The sequence below is a fragment of the Jaculus jaculus genome, chromosome 1 (assembly GCF_020740685.1).
Source record: "Jaculus jaculus isolate mJacJac1 chromosome 1, mJacJac1.mat.Y.cur, whole genome shotgun sequence".
Taxonomy (NCBI): Eukaryota; Metazoa; Chordata; class Mammalia; order Rodentia; family Dipodidae; genus Jaculus; species Jaculus jaculus.
Genome location: NC_059102.1, coordinates 123620634 through 123638396, shown reverse-complemented (window position 1 = coordinate 123638396; position 17763 = coordinate 123620634). Strand labels below are relative to the sequence as shown.

General features: G+C 40.6%; 1 protein-coding gene across 2 annotated transcripts in view; it reads right to left on the bottom strand.

Annotated features, from left to right (window-relative positions):
* Positions 1-17763, bottom strand: part of Hsdl2 (hydroxysteroid dehydrogenase like 2) — a 75068-nt gene that overhangs the window by 36962 nt on the left and 20343 nt on the right. For both annotated transcript variants that reach the window (XM_045140175.1, XM_045140181.1), the window contains exons 4-6: positions 13352-13466; positions 10401-10504; positions 5447-5545 (exon numbers count right to left, since the gene is read on the bottom strand). In XM_045140175.1, coding sequence (XP_044996110.1) covers positions 5447-5545; positions 10401-10504; positions 13352-13466 — 318 coding nt within the window. The remainder of the gene's footprint in view (positions 1-5446; positions 5546-10400; positions 10505-13351; positions 13467-17763) is intronic.

Below are 17763 nucleotides of genomic sequence, written 5' to 3'. Positions count from 1 at the left end.
GGTGCTTTCCTGTGATCAACTCTCCAGGTCCCACGTAAGCCAGACACACAAAGTGACGCAAGCACACGTGCACAAAATGGCACACATGTCTAGGGTTTGACTAGACTGGCTGGAGGCCCTGGCACACCAATTTCTCTCATAAAATTACTGTTGATTTGCAGTTTAATCCTACTGTAATCAGATAGAGGCCAAGGAATTATTTCAATTTTCCTGTATTTGTTAAGTTCTTTTTGTTGTTTCTGTCTTAATATATGTTCTATTTTACAGAATGTTCCATGTGCTGCTGAAAAGAATGTATATTCTGCAGCATTTGGATAAAATGTTCTGTAGATATCTGTTAGTTCAATTTTTCTATGACCTCATTTACTCCAAATGCTTCTCTATTTTTTTGCAAGGATGAACTGTCAATTGATGAGAGTGGGTTATTGAAGTCACCCACTACAACTGTGTTTGGTGTTATCTGTGATCTTACTTCTAATATTGTTATTTGATAAAATTGGGACCCCTCATTTTAGGGGTTTAGAATTGCAGTGTCTTCCTGTTGGAGTGATCCTTTAATCAATATAAAATGACCTTCTTTACCTTTCCTAACTAACGTTGGTTTGAAGTCTACCCTGTCAAATATTAGGATAGCGACACATGCTTGTTTTCTAGGCACATTTGCTTGAAATACTGTTTTCCAATATTTCACCCTAATATAGTGTCCAGAGTTTGTTTTCTTCTTTGAGTCTTATGATTTCTTTGAACATAGATATATTTTTTTTAGTCTTTGTCAGGCATTCCATTTAAGCAGTTTCATTTCTAATGGATTTATAATTTTTGGTGGGATTGTATTGTCTTGATGTGGTAGAATTTGAATAGATGGTCCCCAGTATATTCAGTGTTTTATTAGTTTGTAGTTTGCAATTGCAGCCACCTGGCTGGAGATGATGTCACTGGCTGGATCTTAAGGTGTGGTGGTGGGTTTGAGATTTCAATTTGAAGATATGTAAAGTGGCCAGGCATGGTGGTGCATGTCTTTAATCCAAGCACTGGGGAGGCAGAGGTAGGGGAATGTTAGAGACCAACCTGAGACTACCTGAGCTAGAGGAGACCCTACCTCAAAAAAACAAAATAAATAAATAAAGATATGCAAAGTGTGCTAGCTGGAGTTCCTGAAGTGTGCTGTGCTGTGTGGCTTTTAGTTTTTGGCTTGTTCTTCCCTCTCTGAGTTTGGACCTGTGAAGGCAGGCCAGCTTCTTCTTCCATTACGGAACTTCCCCTGGATCTATAAGCTTCAATAAATATCCCTTCCTCCATAACTGTGCCTGGTCTAGAAGTTCATCTCAGTGAACCCGAAGCTGTCTGCTACACTTGATTTTTTGTGTTTTTTTGTATTGTAGAGATTTTTACAACTTGAGTTAATTTGATGCTTGGATTTTCTATCTCAAAAAATAAAAAAAAGATATAAACTATATACATGTATGAAAAAGCCAAAAACAGAAAAAAAAAATGAAAGTTTTTACAGGGATGGAAAGATGGCTTAGCAGCTAAGGCACTTTCCTGCAAAGCCAAAGGACCCAGATTCAATTCCTCAGGACCCTCGTAAGCCAGATGCACAAGGTAGTGCATACGTCTGGAGTTTGTTTTCAGCGGCTGGAGGCCCTGATGCACCCCTTCTCTGTATCTGCCTCTTTCTCTCCAATAAATAAATAAAATATTTTTTAAAATTTAAAAACAACTTTAAAGAAACTACTATCTTTAAAAAAGGTTTTTTACAAGGACATTTAGAAAGAAAGTTGCCTATAAATTTAAAAACTCAGCACCAAAAGTTGGTGGCTGCTCCAGGGTCCATCTTCCAGGTTCATATAAGCCCTTTAGAATCCAGTGAGTTTTCCATTTCCCTCTTTCCCCAACTTTCAGGTTTAGAAAAAGAGGGCTTTTGGTTAAAGATTAATATTGGATTTTTCTTTTACATTCTCTCTTCTACAACAAAAGTTCTTACTTTGTACCTATGACTTCCAGTGATTTACCATGATTTTATATTTAGCCATATACACTGCAGGGAGGGGGAGAGGCAGAGACCAAAGAATCAATGACCAAAAAGCAGCTCCAGGTTGTTGGAAAGACCCCATCCCAAGGAAGAAAGAAGATGATTAATAGAGAAAGGCACCTGAAATTCTCCTCTGTCTTCTACACTCGCACGTGTGGAACACATACCTGAACATGCACACAAGTGCATACACCATACCACAAATACTCTACATACATGTGCACAAAAATACACTAAAGCCTTAATATACCTAATCTAGCAAACATCATAGCTTAAATGTACTTACAACAGTTTTTTTTTTAATGTTTTATTTATTTATTTGAGAGCGACAGACACAGAGAAAGACAGATAGAGGGAGAGAGAGAGAATGGGCGCGCCAGGGCTTCCAGCCACTGCAAACGAACTCCAGACGCGTGCGCCCCCTTGTGCATCTGGCTAACGTGGGACCTGGGGAACCGAGCCTCGAACCGGGGTCCTTAGGCTTCACAGGCAAGCGCTTAACCGCTAAGCCATCTCTCCAGCCCATTTACAACAGTTTTATTAGCCTAGAGTTGAACAAAAGCATCTAACACAAAGCCCATTTTTTTTAATTTTTTTGGTTCATTTTTTATTTATTTATTTGAGAGTGACAGAGAGAGAGAAAGAGACAGAGAGACAGAGATTGAGAATGGGCACGTCAGGGCTTCCAGCCACTGCAAACGAACTCCAGACGTGTGTGCCCCCTTGTGCATCTGGCTAACGTGGGACCTGGGGAACCGAGCCTTGAACCGGGGTCCTTAGGCTTCACAGGCAAGCGCTTAACCACTAAGCCATCTCTCCAGTCCACAAAGCCCATTTTTGATAAAGTATTGTATATCTCATGTATACACAAGTAAGTATCTTATAAGTACATGCAAAAGACACAAAATGTAACATCCAAAACATCCTGAGAACACAGTATATTCTAAGTATCAGTTTTACCCTCCTGATTATATGGCTGATGAGAAGCTATGGCTTGCTGCTGTCATATGAGTAACATACCACTAGCCCAGGAAATGAGCAAAATCCCAAAATCTAAGTATAGCTCTTATTGAATACTTATCACTTTCACACATCAAAGAGTTGAAAAATCCTAAATCAATTGGGACTTGTCTGTATTTACTCTCTCTCTACAGACCCCACCACATTCTCTCCCTAAAGGAAAACAAAGTCCTTGGTAAACTTTTCAGTTACTGCTCTTACAAAGTCAATTTTTGCTCATTCCTTTCTAGGAATCCCTTACTACCCTACCAGTAGGGTAGTTTGCTGGTAAATGGAAATGGAGGACAGCAGCAACAAGATCTCAGCAACTGCCCCAGAAATCCCTCTACCCTCTAAATTAAGTAAAAAAGCATTCCAATTTGCCATTATTGTCTTCAAAGACTGTAATGAAAATGTGAAGACTCTTTAAAAAGGAGTCCATTGATATAATTTGCTCATAGTAATACCTGAGTAAACACTGTGCAATGGCCCAGGACCAGAACCACTAGCACTGACCCAGTAAATGGTTCCCTGAAACAGGCCACACTAATTATGTTTAAGTTCTGATGTTAGTATAATAAAAGTTTTGCTAAAATAATTTTAAAGTGAAGGCTGGATTTGTGGAGCAGTTGGAGGGGTGCTTGTCCATCATGCTTAAAGCCCTAGGTTTAATCCCCAAAACTGCATAAACAGGATGTGAGAGAACATGTCTATTCAAAAGACCCTATTAATTTTAAGGAGTAAAAGGAAGAAGTGGGTCCCACTATGTACTTTATTTATCATTAGACATACTTTTTGAAGACGAGATACCTATTTAGAATGACCATAAGAGAAATAAACCTTTCAGGGGCATTATCTATTAAGTATATAAGAAAGTATGGCCAAGGCCGGGTGTGGTGGCGCACATCTTTAACCCCAGCACTCAGAAGGCAGAGGTAGGATTGCTGTGGGTTCGAGGCCACTCTGAGGCTACATAGTGAATTCCAGGTCAGCCTGGACTAGAGTGAGACCCTACTTCAAAACAAAATTTTTATGATATATGTGGTCTACTATTTTCTTCCTTTGAGGTGTTATTTTGTTTTTATTTATTTGAGGGAAAGAAAGAGAAAGAGAGAGACAATGAGTGTGCCAGGGCCTCCAGCCACTACAAACAAACTCCAGACACATGCACCACTTTGTGCATCTAGCTTGCATGGATCTTGGGGACTCAAACCTGGGTCCTTTGGCAAGCGCCTTAATTGCTAAGCCATCTCTCCAGCTCTCCTATAAGATATTTTGATATAAAAGCATCAAGCAAAAACACAAGACAAGCTTGTCCTTTCTCAAAATTCTATACGATCTCTAATTTCAACAGACCTTATTCCACACCTGGAATGCCTTCAACTTATATATCCGTCATTTTCACATACAGCCCAGACAAATGCAGGCTCTTCTGCCATGTAAGAGGCCTCTATGTCTTGCCAGTGGTATAAACACATTCACAATCCATATGAAGTCCAGATAATCCAGGTTTTTTACTTTTTTTTTTTTAATTTGAGAGAGATAGAGAAAGAGGCAGAGAGAGAGAGAGAGAGAGGGAGGGAGGGAGAGAGAATGGGCATGCCAGGGCCTCCAGCCACTGCAAAAGGACTCCAGATGCACGTACTATCTTGTGCAGCTGGCTTACATGGGTACTGGGGAATTGAACCTGTGTCCTTAGGCTTCCCAAGCAAGCATCTTAACGGCTAAGCCATCTCTCAAGTGCAATCCAGCTTTTTATAAATGTAAGAGACAAAAGTAATAATACTACAAAAGAGAAAAGTAGTAAAAGTGTTAGTATTTATTGGGATATGTGTAAAGAAAGGTATGTGAAGCTTCAGGATTTAATAAGGCACAAGCTTAAGACAGAGAAAACCTTAGGGAAGCACAGCTTCACCTGCTGGACTTCATGAGGCTTCCCACATGTTCTAGGGTTGTGTTCTCACCAGCCACTGGCTGATGAGTCTTAGCCATGTAGTCCAAGTTAAAGCTGCAAGATGACGGGCAATGTGGTTATGCTGCACAGTAAGCAGTTTACTTCTCAACAGAAAGACTCAGGTTGCTTGAGGTATTTCTCAAGAGTGTCATAACAGGGAAGAGAGGTAGCTGGTAGAGTGTTTACCTAACCTAAGTTAGACAAAGGGTTGAGCTCTAGCATAGAGTGAGAGTGCTCTTTTTTTTTTTTTTTTTTGAGGTAGGGTCTCACTCTGATCCAGGCTGACCTGCAATTAACTCTGTAGTCTCAGGGTGGCCTTGAACTCACAGCGATCCTCCTACCTCTGCCTCTCAAGTGCTGGGATTAAAGGCGTGCGCCATCACGCCCAGCGAGAGTACCCTTAATAGTTGTCAAAGACAATAAATGCAAATCTAAGGAATCCATTTCTTTGGAGTACATACCTGTTTTAGGCCATAAGGCATTGACTGCAATTTCACCTTTAAATTCCTCTGCCATTCCAAGCACACACATCGACATACCATACTTCGCAATGGTATAAGCTGAAAGAAAGCATAAATCATATAATTTTTTTTTTTTTTTTTTTTTTTTTTTTTGGTTTTTCGAGGTAGGGTCTCACTCTGGCTCAGGCTGACCTGGAATTCACTATGTAGTCTCAGGGTGGCCTCGAACTCCATAAATCATATAATTTTTGTTGTTGTTGTTTTTGTTTTTTGAGGTAGGGTCTCACTCTAGCTCAGGCTGACCTGGAATTCACTATGTAGTCTCAGGGTGGCCTTGAATTCACAGCAATCCTCCTACCTCTGCCTCCCAAGTGCTGAGAATTAAAGGCATACACCACTATGCCTGGTTCAAAACATGTAAATTTAATTGAGAAATTAATTTGTGAGTAGAAATAAACAATATTTTCTCCCTGATGTATTTTGGAGAATTTGGGGAATATAAAATATGCAAAATACATTTTTTCAAACGTGCTTATCAGAGATGAGCCAGCTTCATACCTTGCATACTAGTACTTAATTAAAATAAAGTAATAAGGGGCTGGAGGAATGGCTTAGTGGTTAAGGCATTTGCCTGTAAAGCCAAAGGACCCAGGTTAGCCAGATGCACAAGGGGGTGCAAGCATCCGGAGTTTGTTTGCAGTGGCTGAAAGCTCTGGTGCACCCATTCTCTCTCTCTCTCTCTCACTCTCCTTTCTCTGTCAAATAAATAAATTTTTAAAAAATATTTAAAAAAATAAAGTAATAAACTTTTATTGTTCTTAATATATATGTACATATAATTACTTTTCCTTAAGTTTTTTCCTTGTTCCTTTTTGTGAGATAGGTTTCTCAGGCTGACCTCAAATTTCCAATATTCCTGCCTCAGACTCCTGTGTGTTATGATTATAGGCAAGCACCACCACACATAGCTTTTCTGAGTTTTCATTTATTTGCAAGCATGTGTGTGTGTGTGTGTGTGTGTGTGTGTGTGTCTGTGTATGTGTGTGTGTGCATGCGCATGCACGCGTGCGCACACACACACACACACATATGGAGAGAGAATATATGAAAGGGTGTGCAGGGCTTCTAGCCACTGCAAATAAATTCCAGATGTATGTGCCACTTTGTGCATCTGGTTTTATGTGGGTCTGGGGAAACAGAACCCAGGTTGTTAGGCTTTACAGGCAAATGCCTTAATGCTGAGCCCTATCTCCAGCCCCCGCTTTTTTCTATCTTTTATTTGTGTGTGTTGTTCATATGTGGGAATGCAGGTGCACACATATGGAGATCAAAGAACAGCTTTTCAGAACTGTCCTCACCTTTCCACCTCATTTGAGGCAGAAGATCTTACTCTGCTATTGTTCTTTGCTTTGCTTGCTACAAGCTTCCAAAAAATTCTCATCTCTGCCTCCCATCGTGCTGTTAGTGTGCTGAGTTTGCAGAAGCCCACCATGGCTTCTGGGTGGGACCTGGCGATTGAACCCAGGTACTCAAGCTTAAGCAGCTAGTGCTTTACCCACTAAGTCATCTCCCCAGCCCTTTTCCTTTCTGTTTAAAGAACAAAAGTGATTATTTGGAGAAAAGCTTTTACCAGTAAATCAGTAACAACACAGATGAGATATGGCTCAGTGATGGAGTATATGTCTTTGCAAGGCCATTTCATCCCCAGCACTACAAAAAGTAAATTAGCCAGGCATGGTGGCACACACCTTTAATCCTAGCTCTAGGAAGCAGAGTTAAGAGGATCACCATGAGTTCAAGGCCACTCTGAGACCACATAGTGAATTCCAGGTCAGACCCTACCTTGAAAAATAAAAAAATAAAAATATTTTAAAGTAAATTAATGGCATCAAAGGGCTGCAAATTCACTTAACCTAGTCAATTAGAGTTTTTAATTTTGCTTTGTGAGGTCTTACTCCAAGTGCTTCTCTAAATGTAAATGCCAGTGAATTATATTAAAATTAGAACTAAATATCCAACAGAATTATTTCAAATGAGGTACAATACATAATCCTGTTACTCATCATACCCAGCTTATATCCACTTATAACATTAGTTATGAAAATTAAGTATTTCATGGTTATTTTTCAAATATAAATTATATTTTATAAAAGAAATACATTTCACATTACACTTTTATAAAAGAATACATTTCATAAAATCTAATATATCTACTGGGATATGAAAGAACTCTCTGGAATGATGGAAATACATATATGAGTTGGAATAGGGGATTTCTCAGTGGTTAGGGCACTTGCTTGCAAAGCCTATCACCCAAGTTGGGTTCCCCAATGCACATATAATGCCATTTGTGAGCCAGACTGGTTTGCAGTGGCAAGAGACCCTATCTCAAAGAAGGCGAAACAAAGATAATTCCTCTGACCTCCACATGTATGCCCATACACATACATATACACACATACATGCACATAAATAAAATGTACATCTCAAGCCGTGTATGGTGGGGCATGCCTTTAATCCCAGCACTTGGGAGGCTGAGATAGGAGGATTACTGTGAGTCTTCAAGGCCAGCCTGACACTACATAATGAATTCCAGTTCAGGCTGGGCTAGATCAAGAGCCTACCTCAGGAAACCAAAGAAAGTATATCACATGATCTGAGTAATATTTACCCAGATATATACATTTGATACCAGTTATTAAACTGAACTATTAAGATCAATGCATTTTATTGAATGCAAATCACACCTTGTTGCAGTCAGGTTTGTATTGCTGGCAGAAAACACCCAACCAAGAGCTTGTGGGGAAAAGGATTTATTTTGGTTTCCAGATTCAAGGGGAATTTCCACGATGGCAAGGGAAAACAATGGCATGAACAGAGGATAGACTTCACCTTCTGGCCAATATCAGGTAAACAACAGCAACAGGAGAGTATGCCAAACACTGGCAAGAGGAAGTTGGTTATAACACCCATAACCTTGCCCCTAACAATACACTGCCACTAGGAGGCTTTAATTTCCAAATTGCCATCAGCTGGATACCTAGCATTCAGAACTCCTAAGTTTATGGGGTATACCTGAATCAAACCACCACATTTTGCCCCTGGCCCTCATAAACTGTTAACCATCCATGCTGCAAAATGCAATGCATTCATCCAATTTTAAAAGTCCCCATAGTTTTCATCAATACTAATGATGCAGACCGAGCATGGTGGTGCACGCCTTTTATCTCAGTACTTAGGAGTTAGAGGTAGGAGGACTGCAATGAGGTCAAGGCCACCCTGAGACTACATAGTGAATTCCAAGTCAACCTGGTCTAGAGCATGATCCTACCCCGAAGGAAAAAAGGAAAACAAAAACATCATCTCAATAATGTTCATATACATCCCCATAGTTAAGATCTTTTAACTCAGCCATAATACCAAAAACAAACAAAATGATAATGGCATGGAATAATCACACTGTAAAAGATGGCACCAGGCATAGAAAAAGAAATATTCAACCATTACAAGATTCAAACAGGTCAAACATCAAACTGTGTAGCTCCAAGTCCAACAATTCTAGTCAGTGACAAGTCTCCAAGTCTGATAATTCTCACCAATGACAAGTGTCTGGAGTTCCAATTCCACTCCTCCAGCTAGGCTACTCACAGTCCCAGAAAACGTCATTCAGTGCCAGCAGCTCTCCTTGGTAGCCATCCCATAGTCCTGGCATCTCTACTGGGTCTCTGCTACAACCCATGGTTCATCCTCATGGCTCCATTGGGTCTCCACACAGGTAAACAAACAAGCCTGCTTCACACTGCACATGGCCATTTCCAAAATACAAAACTGAGTTGCAAAACCAATGACCCTCTCTTTCCTACAATTGTTATATGCCATAATACCAGGTGGCTGCTAATTTGTTAATCCAGGGGTGAATAAAGCAGACTTTGAAGAATGGGACACTCCTTCAGCATTCAGGCCCCTTCCAAAGAGTCTGCATTCTTCCTGTTGTCCTAATGCAGGTCAGCTGGTCCAATCTCAATGGTTGTAATCTCTAAAACAATTACAGCTGAATAGGCAGCAGTTTCAGCCCAAATATTTCATTTTTTTCTGTGCCATATCCCTCTGCTCACACCAGTCCATTTTTATACAATGCAATCCTGTACAAGTTCTCAGGATATGGTCATAACAGCAAGCCTCTCATACAAACTGCTTCTAGCCCAGTCCAGACAAAACTGTTTCTCACCCTCATATGCCAAACCTCACAGTCCATAGTTCTTACTACATTCAGGTCTTTCAACTCTCAGCAGAATAGTCCATCAAGCTGTACTTACAGCACTGCAGTGCATCTCTTAGGCCACGATTTCAAATTTGTCCATATCCTCCTGAAAAGCAGTTCCAAAAGGCCAAAGCCACAGTCAGGTTTCTAGCAGCAACAATCCCATTCCTCTGGTACCAACTTTACTGTTGCAGCCAGGTTCACATTGCTGGCAGAAAACACTTGACCAAGAGCAGTTTGTGGGCAAAAAAGATTTATTTTGGCTTTTAGACTCAAGGGGAATCTCCAGGATGGCAGAAAAAAACAATGGCATGTGCAGAGGGTGGACATCACCTCCTGGCCAACATCAGAAAGACAACAGCAACAGACAAGTGTGCCAAACACTGGCAAGAGAATGCTGGTTATAACACCCATAAGCCCACCCCTAACAATACACTGCACAATACACAATACAGGAGGCTTTAATTTCCAAAATAGCATCAGCAATTCAGAATACCTAAGTTTATGGGGGACACCTGAATCAAACCACCACACACTTCACTTTTAAAATTATGATGATTAAGTGTTGACTTTCTAAATCACTGACTTGACACAGAAAACACAATATTGAGTACTGTGTCCAGATTGTGATCACATAACAGATTCTTTAATGTAATTCAAACCAGATTAAATGTCTCATCACCTACCACTTACCACAGTGCTGTTTGAACCACAATGGATTTAGGTTCAGGGGTGGGCTGAGATTGAGGATATGAGCAATTTTACTCTTTTTCAGAAAAGGAATACATGCTTTAGATCTGAAAGTGAAGAAGAGCACAAGTCAAGTCACCAGCTTTCTAACAACTGCTCCACTATTTTTTTTTTCTTTTTGGCTTCTTTTCAGGAAGGGTCTTGCTCTGGGCCCAGGCTAACCTGGAATTCACTGTTTAGTCTCAGGGTGTCCTTGAGCTCATGGATATCCTCTTACCTTTGCCTCCTGAGTGCTGGGATTAGAGGCATGTGCCACCATGGCCAGCTAACTGTCCCACTTTAAAATTGTTTTAAAGCACTCCAACAGAGCAACTGAATTGCATCAGTAATCTGAACAGTGTTTCATGTTTGTTGTGTTTGCAGGGCATTTTTGTTTGTCTTTGAGAATGAATATAAGGAATGAATTTTTGTTTTGTAACTTTGCTTCATGGTGTGACTACACAATCTGCATGATGAATAAAACCATAAAACTACATCTATGATACATTAGCCTTATGTCCAACTGAGGATCTCCTCAACCACAGCTTTCCCAAATTCTCTCAAACACACATTCAGAATTTTCAGTAACAATAAATGTACTTGTTACTTAACACTGTGACCAAACAAACATGGGTACCCAAATCCGACAAACAGGTTCAAATTCTGCTTCTGCCCTTTCATTGTATGACATTGAGAAAATTGTTTAGCACTCATTGCTGGTACCCACTGTTATCTAGGATTGACCAAAAGATTAAATTGAGATAATATAAATAAGATACTTCAGGCAGTGAATACACTACCATGGAACAGCTGCTACCATTGGTATTACATGTGCTGGTTTATTTCACCTCAGTAGATACCATACTAATACTGGAACTGTAATTTACTAATGTATCTCCCCATATATTCCCAAATTTAATTTGTACCAATACAAAATACGATGTGTCATTTAAAGCAGTATATAATTTGGAAATTTTAAATTATTTATTTATTTGAGAGTGAGAAAGAGGCAGATAGAGAGAATGAACATGCCAGGGCCTCTGCAAATGAACTCCAGACACATGCACCCCCTTGTGCATCTGGTTTACATGGGTCCTGGGGAAATTAAGCCTGGGTCCTTTGGCTTTGCAAGCATCTTAACTGCTAAGCCATCTCTCTAGCCTATAACCTGGGATTTTGTTTTGTTTTGTTTTTGCTTTGATTTTTTGAGACAGGCTCTTATTATGTAGATTGAGGTGGGCTAGAATTCACTATGTAGCCTGGTCTGTCCTTAAACATGAAACAACACTCATGTCTTTGCCTATTGATTACTGAGATTACATGTGTATGCCATTATGACCAGCTGATTTTAATTTTAAAAATCCACTTTCTTTTCTTTTCTGTTCCTTTCTTTTCTTTCTTTCTTTCTTTTTTTTTAAGCAAGGACTCACTCTATCCCATGCTTACCTGGAACTCACTCTGTAGCCCAAAAAAATTCATGGTGATCCTTCAATCTCAGCCTTCCAGAAGTGGATTAAAAGTGTGTGTCACCATTCCTGGCCCAATGTTTATTTTATTTTAAATCTTTTTTTTTTCTTCAAGGTAGGGTTTCACTCTAGCCCAGGCTGGCCTGAAATTCACTACAAAGTCTCAGGGTGGCCTCGAACTCACTGCGATCCTCCTACCTCTACCTCCCAAGTGCTGGGATTAAAGGTGTGTGCCACCACACCCAGCTTAAATCATTTTTATTTCTTTATTTTGAGATAGAAAGAGGCAGAGAAAGAGAAAGAGAGAGGAATAAAATGGGCATACCAGGGCCTTTAGCCATTGCAAACAAATTCCAGATGCATGTGCAACCTTGTGCACCTGGCTTTACATGGGTACTGGAGAACTGAACCTGGGTCATTAAGCTTTGCAGGCAAGCTCCTTAACCACTGAGCCATCTCACCAGCTCCATCCTATTTTTTAGTTTTTGTTTTGATATAGGGTCTCATATATCCCAGAATGGTCTCTAACTTGTCACAAAGCTGAGGATGATCTTGAACTTTCAATCCTCCTGTTCTCAACCTCTTAAGTGCTAGAGTTATAGGCATGTACCACCATCCCAATTTATGTAGTTCTAAGTAGCAAACCAAGGGCTTTAGGCATGCTAGGCAAGCATTCTACCAATAGAGTTCCACATACATCAAAATAAGGGGCATTTGTAGCTGTAAACTAACTCATTCCTCTTTCAGTCAACTTTTTTTCCCCCAAATGTTTAAGATTCTTGTTACTAACTCCATTTTTTTAAGCTTAGAAACCAAATGCATTCAATACCATTACAAAACAGTACACAGGGTTTTGGACATATTGTGCTTCATTTGGGCAAGTAATATTACATGATTTTCACCAAAACAGTGAAACTGAACCTCAATTAGCAGGAAACAAACTAATTCTATTCTAGATAATAAGATCACATTTGGGGGCTGGAGAGATGGCACAGCGGTTAAAGCGCTTATCTGCAAGATCTAAGGACCCGATTCAATTCCCTAGTACCCATATAAAAGCCAGATGCACAAAGTGGCACATGCATCTGGAATTTGTTTACAGTGGCTAGAGGCCCTGGCGCATCTATTCTCTGTGTCTGCCCATATTTTGCACTCATTTACACTACAAACACAAGCTTTCCTTTATCTATGTGACAAACCTTTGCTGTTTGCACTTCAGCCTTCAACACTGCAAATCCCATGTCATACTCTTCAGAGCAACAAGCCCTGCCTGAAATGCTAGATGAAAGCCACCAGCTCACACTCAGATGACTATAGTATCATCAACTTAATGAGATAGGTAAATCTGCTGGCCACAGGTAAACTGCAGCTGCTTCAGTCTGCACCTTTACCTTAGGTTCTCTCAGGAAACACTGTGACCTCCTCCCCCACAACTCATTTGTGACTCACGTAAGGTAGGTGCCTCTGGTGTTCACACTCATCATCAAGTCCACTCTCTTTGTAGGAGTTTCCAATGTGTTGGTCAAGCTAATAGCACTGGCATTATTCACCAAAATGTCAATTCCTGTTTCCAAAGTAATAAGTTTCATTTTAATGCAAGTGAAGTCATAACACCCAAAAATAAAGCATTTACTCTCAATTGTTGACTTCTTTGCTGACTCACAAATGTTCCTTTTAGAAAGTATGACTAACCAATAGCTGAATGCGAGACTGAGTAGCTCTTTCAAAATAGCACCCACATGATTTTCATTTTCATGGTAGAGATACAGTCAATCATCAGTCCTCTATGAGAAACCGCAAGGAGGCTTAGTCTTAGTTTGTAGCTTCCACCCTACTAGTTCTCTTACCTTGTGGTCTTCTCTCATTGTCTCTGGGAAACTTAGGTCAAATTCTTTCTATCCTATCTCCAGAGCCTGTGCCCCTTCCAAGAACATTAGTCTCCCTTATCCCCAAAGCCTCTTTCTTAAAGGAAAGGGCTTCTTTCTGGTCTTAGAAACTGGGAAAATAGAAAGATTTTGAGTTTCAACCCCAAGCAAATGATTGAAAAGATTAAAATGATTAATTTTGTTTGATTGACTCTCATACACACGTATACACAATCTAAAATAAAATAATTCTAATTTCTGTGCAATCTATCCAGTTCCTACCAATATACAACATATCTTGCTTTCAGTTATATACTTAACAGACTAACATCAAATAAAGATAGCAAAATTAAGTCAAAATTTTTCCTTCATTCTTTTTTTCTAAGTGGCATTTCATACTACTGCTTCATAATAAAATCAATGCCCATGAGTCACACACTTTCCTGTGGTTAAACAGGGCAGTACTGGGATTTTCTGGCAAATGCCCATAATATCAACATTTCTTTAAAAATATTTATTTATTTATTTGAGAGAGAGAGAGAGAATAGGTATGCCAGGGCCTCCAGCCACTGCTAACGAGCTCTAGATGCATGTGCCACCTTGTGCATCTGGCTTACGTGGGTCCTGGGGGAATTGAACCATGGTCCTTTGGCTTTGCAGGCAAGCACCTTAGCCACTAACCCATTTCTCCAGCCTAATCTTAGTATTTTGGGGGAAAGACAGGAGAATTACAAATCCAAGGCCATCCTAGGCTATAAAGAATGTTCAAGACCAGTCTAAGCTACACAGCAGACTTTGTCTCAAAAACCCAAACACTAGGGCTGGAGAGATGACTTAGAGGTTAAGCGTTTGCCTGTGAAGCCTAAGGGCCCCGGTTTGAGGCTTGATTCCCCAGGACCCACGTTAGCCAGATGCACAAGGGGGTGCATGTGTCTGGAGTTCATTTGCAGTGGCTGGAGGCCCTGGTGCGCCCATTCTCTCCCTCTCTCTGCCTCTTTCTCTCGCTGTCTTTCACTCTCAAATAAATAAATAAAAATGCACCCCCCAAAAAAACCCAAACACTAGATATGTAGTTCAGTGACAAGGCACTTACCTAGCATGTGCAAGTGACCCCCAGCATCACAAAAGAAGGGAAGGAAAGGAAAGGAAAAACTGAAGGGGGAAGGGGAAAAGGAAGGGAAGGGAAAAGAAGGAGAGAAGAGAGAGAGAAGAAAAGTGCTGGTGATGTAGCTTAGTTGACAGAACGCTTACATAGTGTGCATGAAGCCCTAGGTTCAATGCCCAACACCACATAGGCCAGCCATGGTGGCACATACCTACAATCTCAGCAGTCATGAGGTGAAAGAAAAAGGAAAGAAGTCCAAGGTCATCCTTTGCCACAGCTACATAGTGAGTTTGAGGCCAGCCTGGGTTATATAAGAACCTGTACCAAAAAGAGGCTGGAAAGATGGGTCAGTGTTTTAGTTTAAAGGTACTTGCTTGCAAAGCCTGACAACCTGGGTTTGAGTCCCCTGTATCCACATAAAGCAAGATGCACAAAATGGCACATGAATATGGAGTTCAGGTATAGTGGCAGAAGGCCCTGACATACCCTTACTCACTATTCCTTTTTCTGTCTCTCTCAAATAAATAACTTAAAAAAAAAAAAAAGAGGGTAAAAGGAGAAGAAATTCAGATCACTCACACATCCAAGTGAATTATCTTTGGCTAGGATTACACAGAATTAGTAACTGGAAAGAAGAGAATTCGGGGCTTCAATTTTTCCAAGGGGAGATTTTAATTTGGCCTTTAAGTTATCTGTGGTAATAGTAGAAGACATTATTTTGTGATTCTTCACTTTCTCTGAGGAAGCCCAATACTGGAAGACAGAGGCACTTCACACTTGAACACTCAGGTATATACAACAGCTGTGCAACTGTAGTACACAGTGAGTAACTCCGCTGACCCAGGCAGGACAAGACAGCTAGGAGTTGAGAAATAAATATGGCCTGTGCATCCCTGAGTACCTTGAAGTAATGTCCTGGCTTTACCAGTCAGTTTAAGAGTTTGGAGACAATATCAGACAATAGCTGAGCTACTAACATTCTCTACCAGAATATAGGGCAGAAATAAAGACTGAATGCCAGGCATGGTGGCACATGCCTTTAATCCCAGCACTTGGGAGGCACAGGTAGGAGGATCATCTTGAGTTCAAGGCAAACCTGAGAATACATAGTGAATTCCACGTCAGCCTAGGCTAGAGACCCTACCTAAAAAAGAAAGGAAGGAAGACAGGCAGGCAGAAAAAGTACCAGTCAAGGTGGCCCTCTTCTACATTCTGATGATCTCACCTCTCATAATGATAAACTCACTCACAGTGTTGACACAATGGATCAAAAGAAAAGCCAGGCATGGTGGTACACACCTTTAATCCCAGCACTCAGGAGGCTAAGGTAGAAGAGGATCACTGTAAATTCAAGGCCAGCCTGAGACTACACAGCAAATTCCCAGACAGCCTCAGCTAGAGAGAGGCCCTACCACCAAAAAAAGGGGGGGTTGGGACTGGAGAGATGGCTTAGCAGTTAAGTGCTGCCTGTGAAGCCTAAGGACCCCAGTTCAAGACTCGTTTCCCCAGGACCCATGTTAGCTGAGAAATCCTGCTGGAGCTGAGCTGAAACCTCCTCCATGTAGACCAGCTGACAGAAAGCTGGAAAAAGCCACACTGCATGCAGTTCAATGGGAGAGAGAGATAATTAACGATGAACACTGCATGCCTTAAGTTTGGCCAGCCAGGAGAAATGAGCCAATGGGTACAATAGTGGCATGTCTGTTATTGGGGGAACCAACCTCTAATTGGACTGGAGGCCGACTCCATGGGAGGGAATATATCCCAGATACTGAAAACCTACAATAGGGGTAGTCATGAGCCCTAGGGGTGTAATGTCTTCTGGTATGTCTCTAAATATATATATATTATGCTCACCAAACTGCTCAGTAAGCAGTTCTCTTAATGTTCATACCCATATATCAATGCTACTCTGACTTTTTTTGTTTGTTTTTCGAGGTAGGGTCTCACTCTGGTTCAGGATGACCTGGAATTCACTATGTAGACAGGGTGGCCTCGAACTCACAGTGATCTTCCTACCTCTGCCTCTCTAGTGCTAGAATTAAAGGCATGTGCCACCATGCCCAGCTTACTCTCACTTTTGGTTAGAGAAGTTTCTCTTTTCAAATGGTAATGACTTTGGGATGACTCAGAAGACACCATGGTGCTGAGAAGTTACAGAGCTGTGTGCAGCACTGAAATATCTCTATCAAACCTTCCAAGGCTCAAGGTCCATTGTGAAACAAGTGGCAGAAAGAATGTGAGAGCTAAAGGAAGGGTGGGACTCCTTACAACGTGCTCCTCCAGACACTAAACGGCTTCGATATCCAAGACCTCACAATGCCGGACACTACCTACATAAGACCATCATAATAGGAGGAAAAGATGATGACATCAAAATAAAAGAGAGACTAATTGAGAGGGGCAGGGGATATGATGGAAAGTGGAATTTCAAAGGGGAAAGTGAGGGGAGGGAGGGAATTACCATGGGTTATTGTCTACAATTAGTGAAGTTGTCAATTAAAAAAATTAATTTTTAAAAAAGAAGGGATTATACACAGCTTTGCTAACAATAAGTTGTTGCTTTATGTTCCACAGGACATGTTCCTCTGAAACATGATGGAGGCGGTAGTACTGGTTTGAACATATGCAAGTATGCTGCTGCAGCATCATCAATAACTCCTCTCTGTGATTCTTATGAACTAACTGGAGGAGAAAAAAGAAATATATAAAGATTTAAAGTAGTATAAGGATAAAATGAATGATTCCAGAATTCAGAGAAAGAAAATATACTTCTGATTAATTAGCATGGTAAGGCTTCAGGAGGGAGGTGAGGAATAAACATATAAAGGATCAGAGGAACTGAAGAGGAAGCATTTCAGAAAAGATCAAAGGTAGAAGGCAATGGAAAG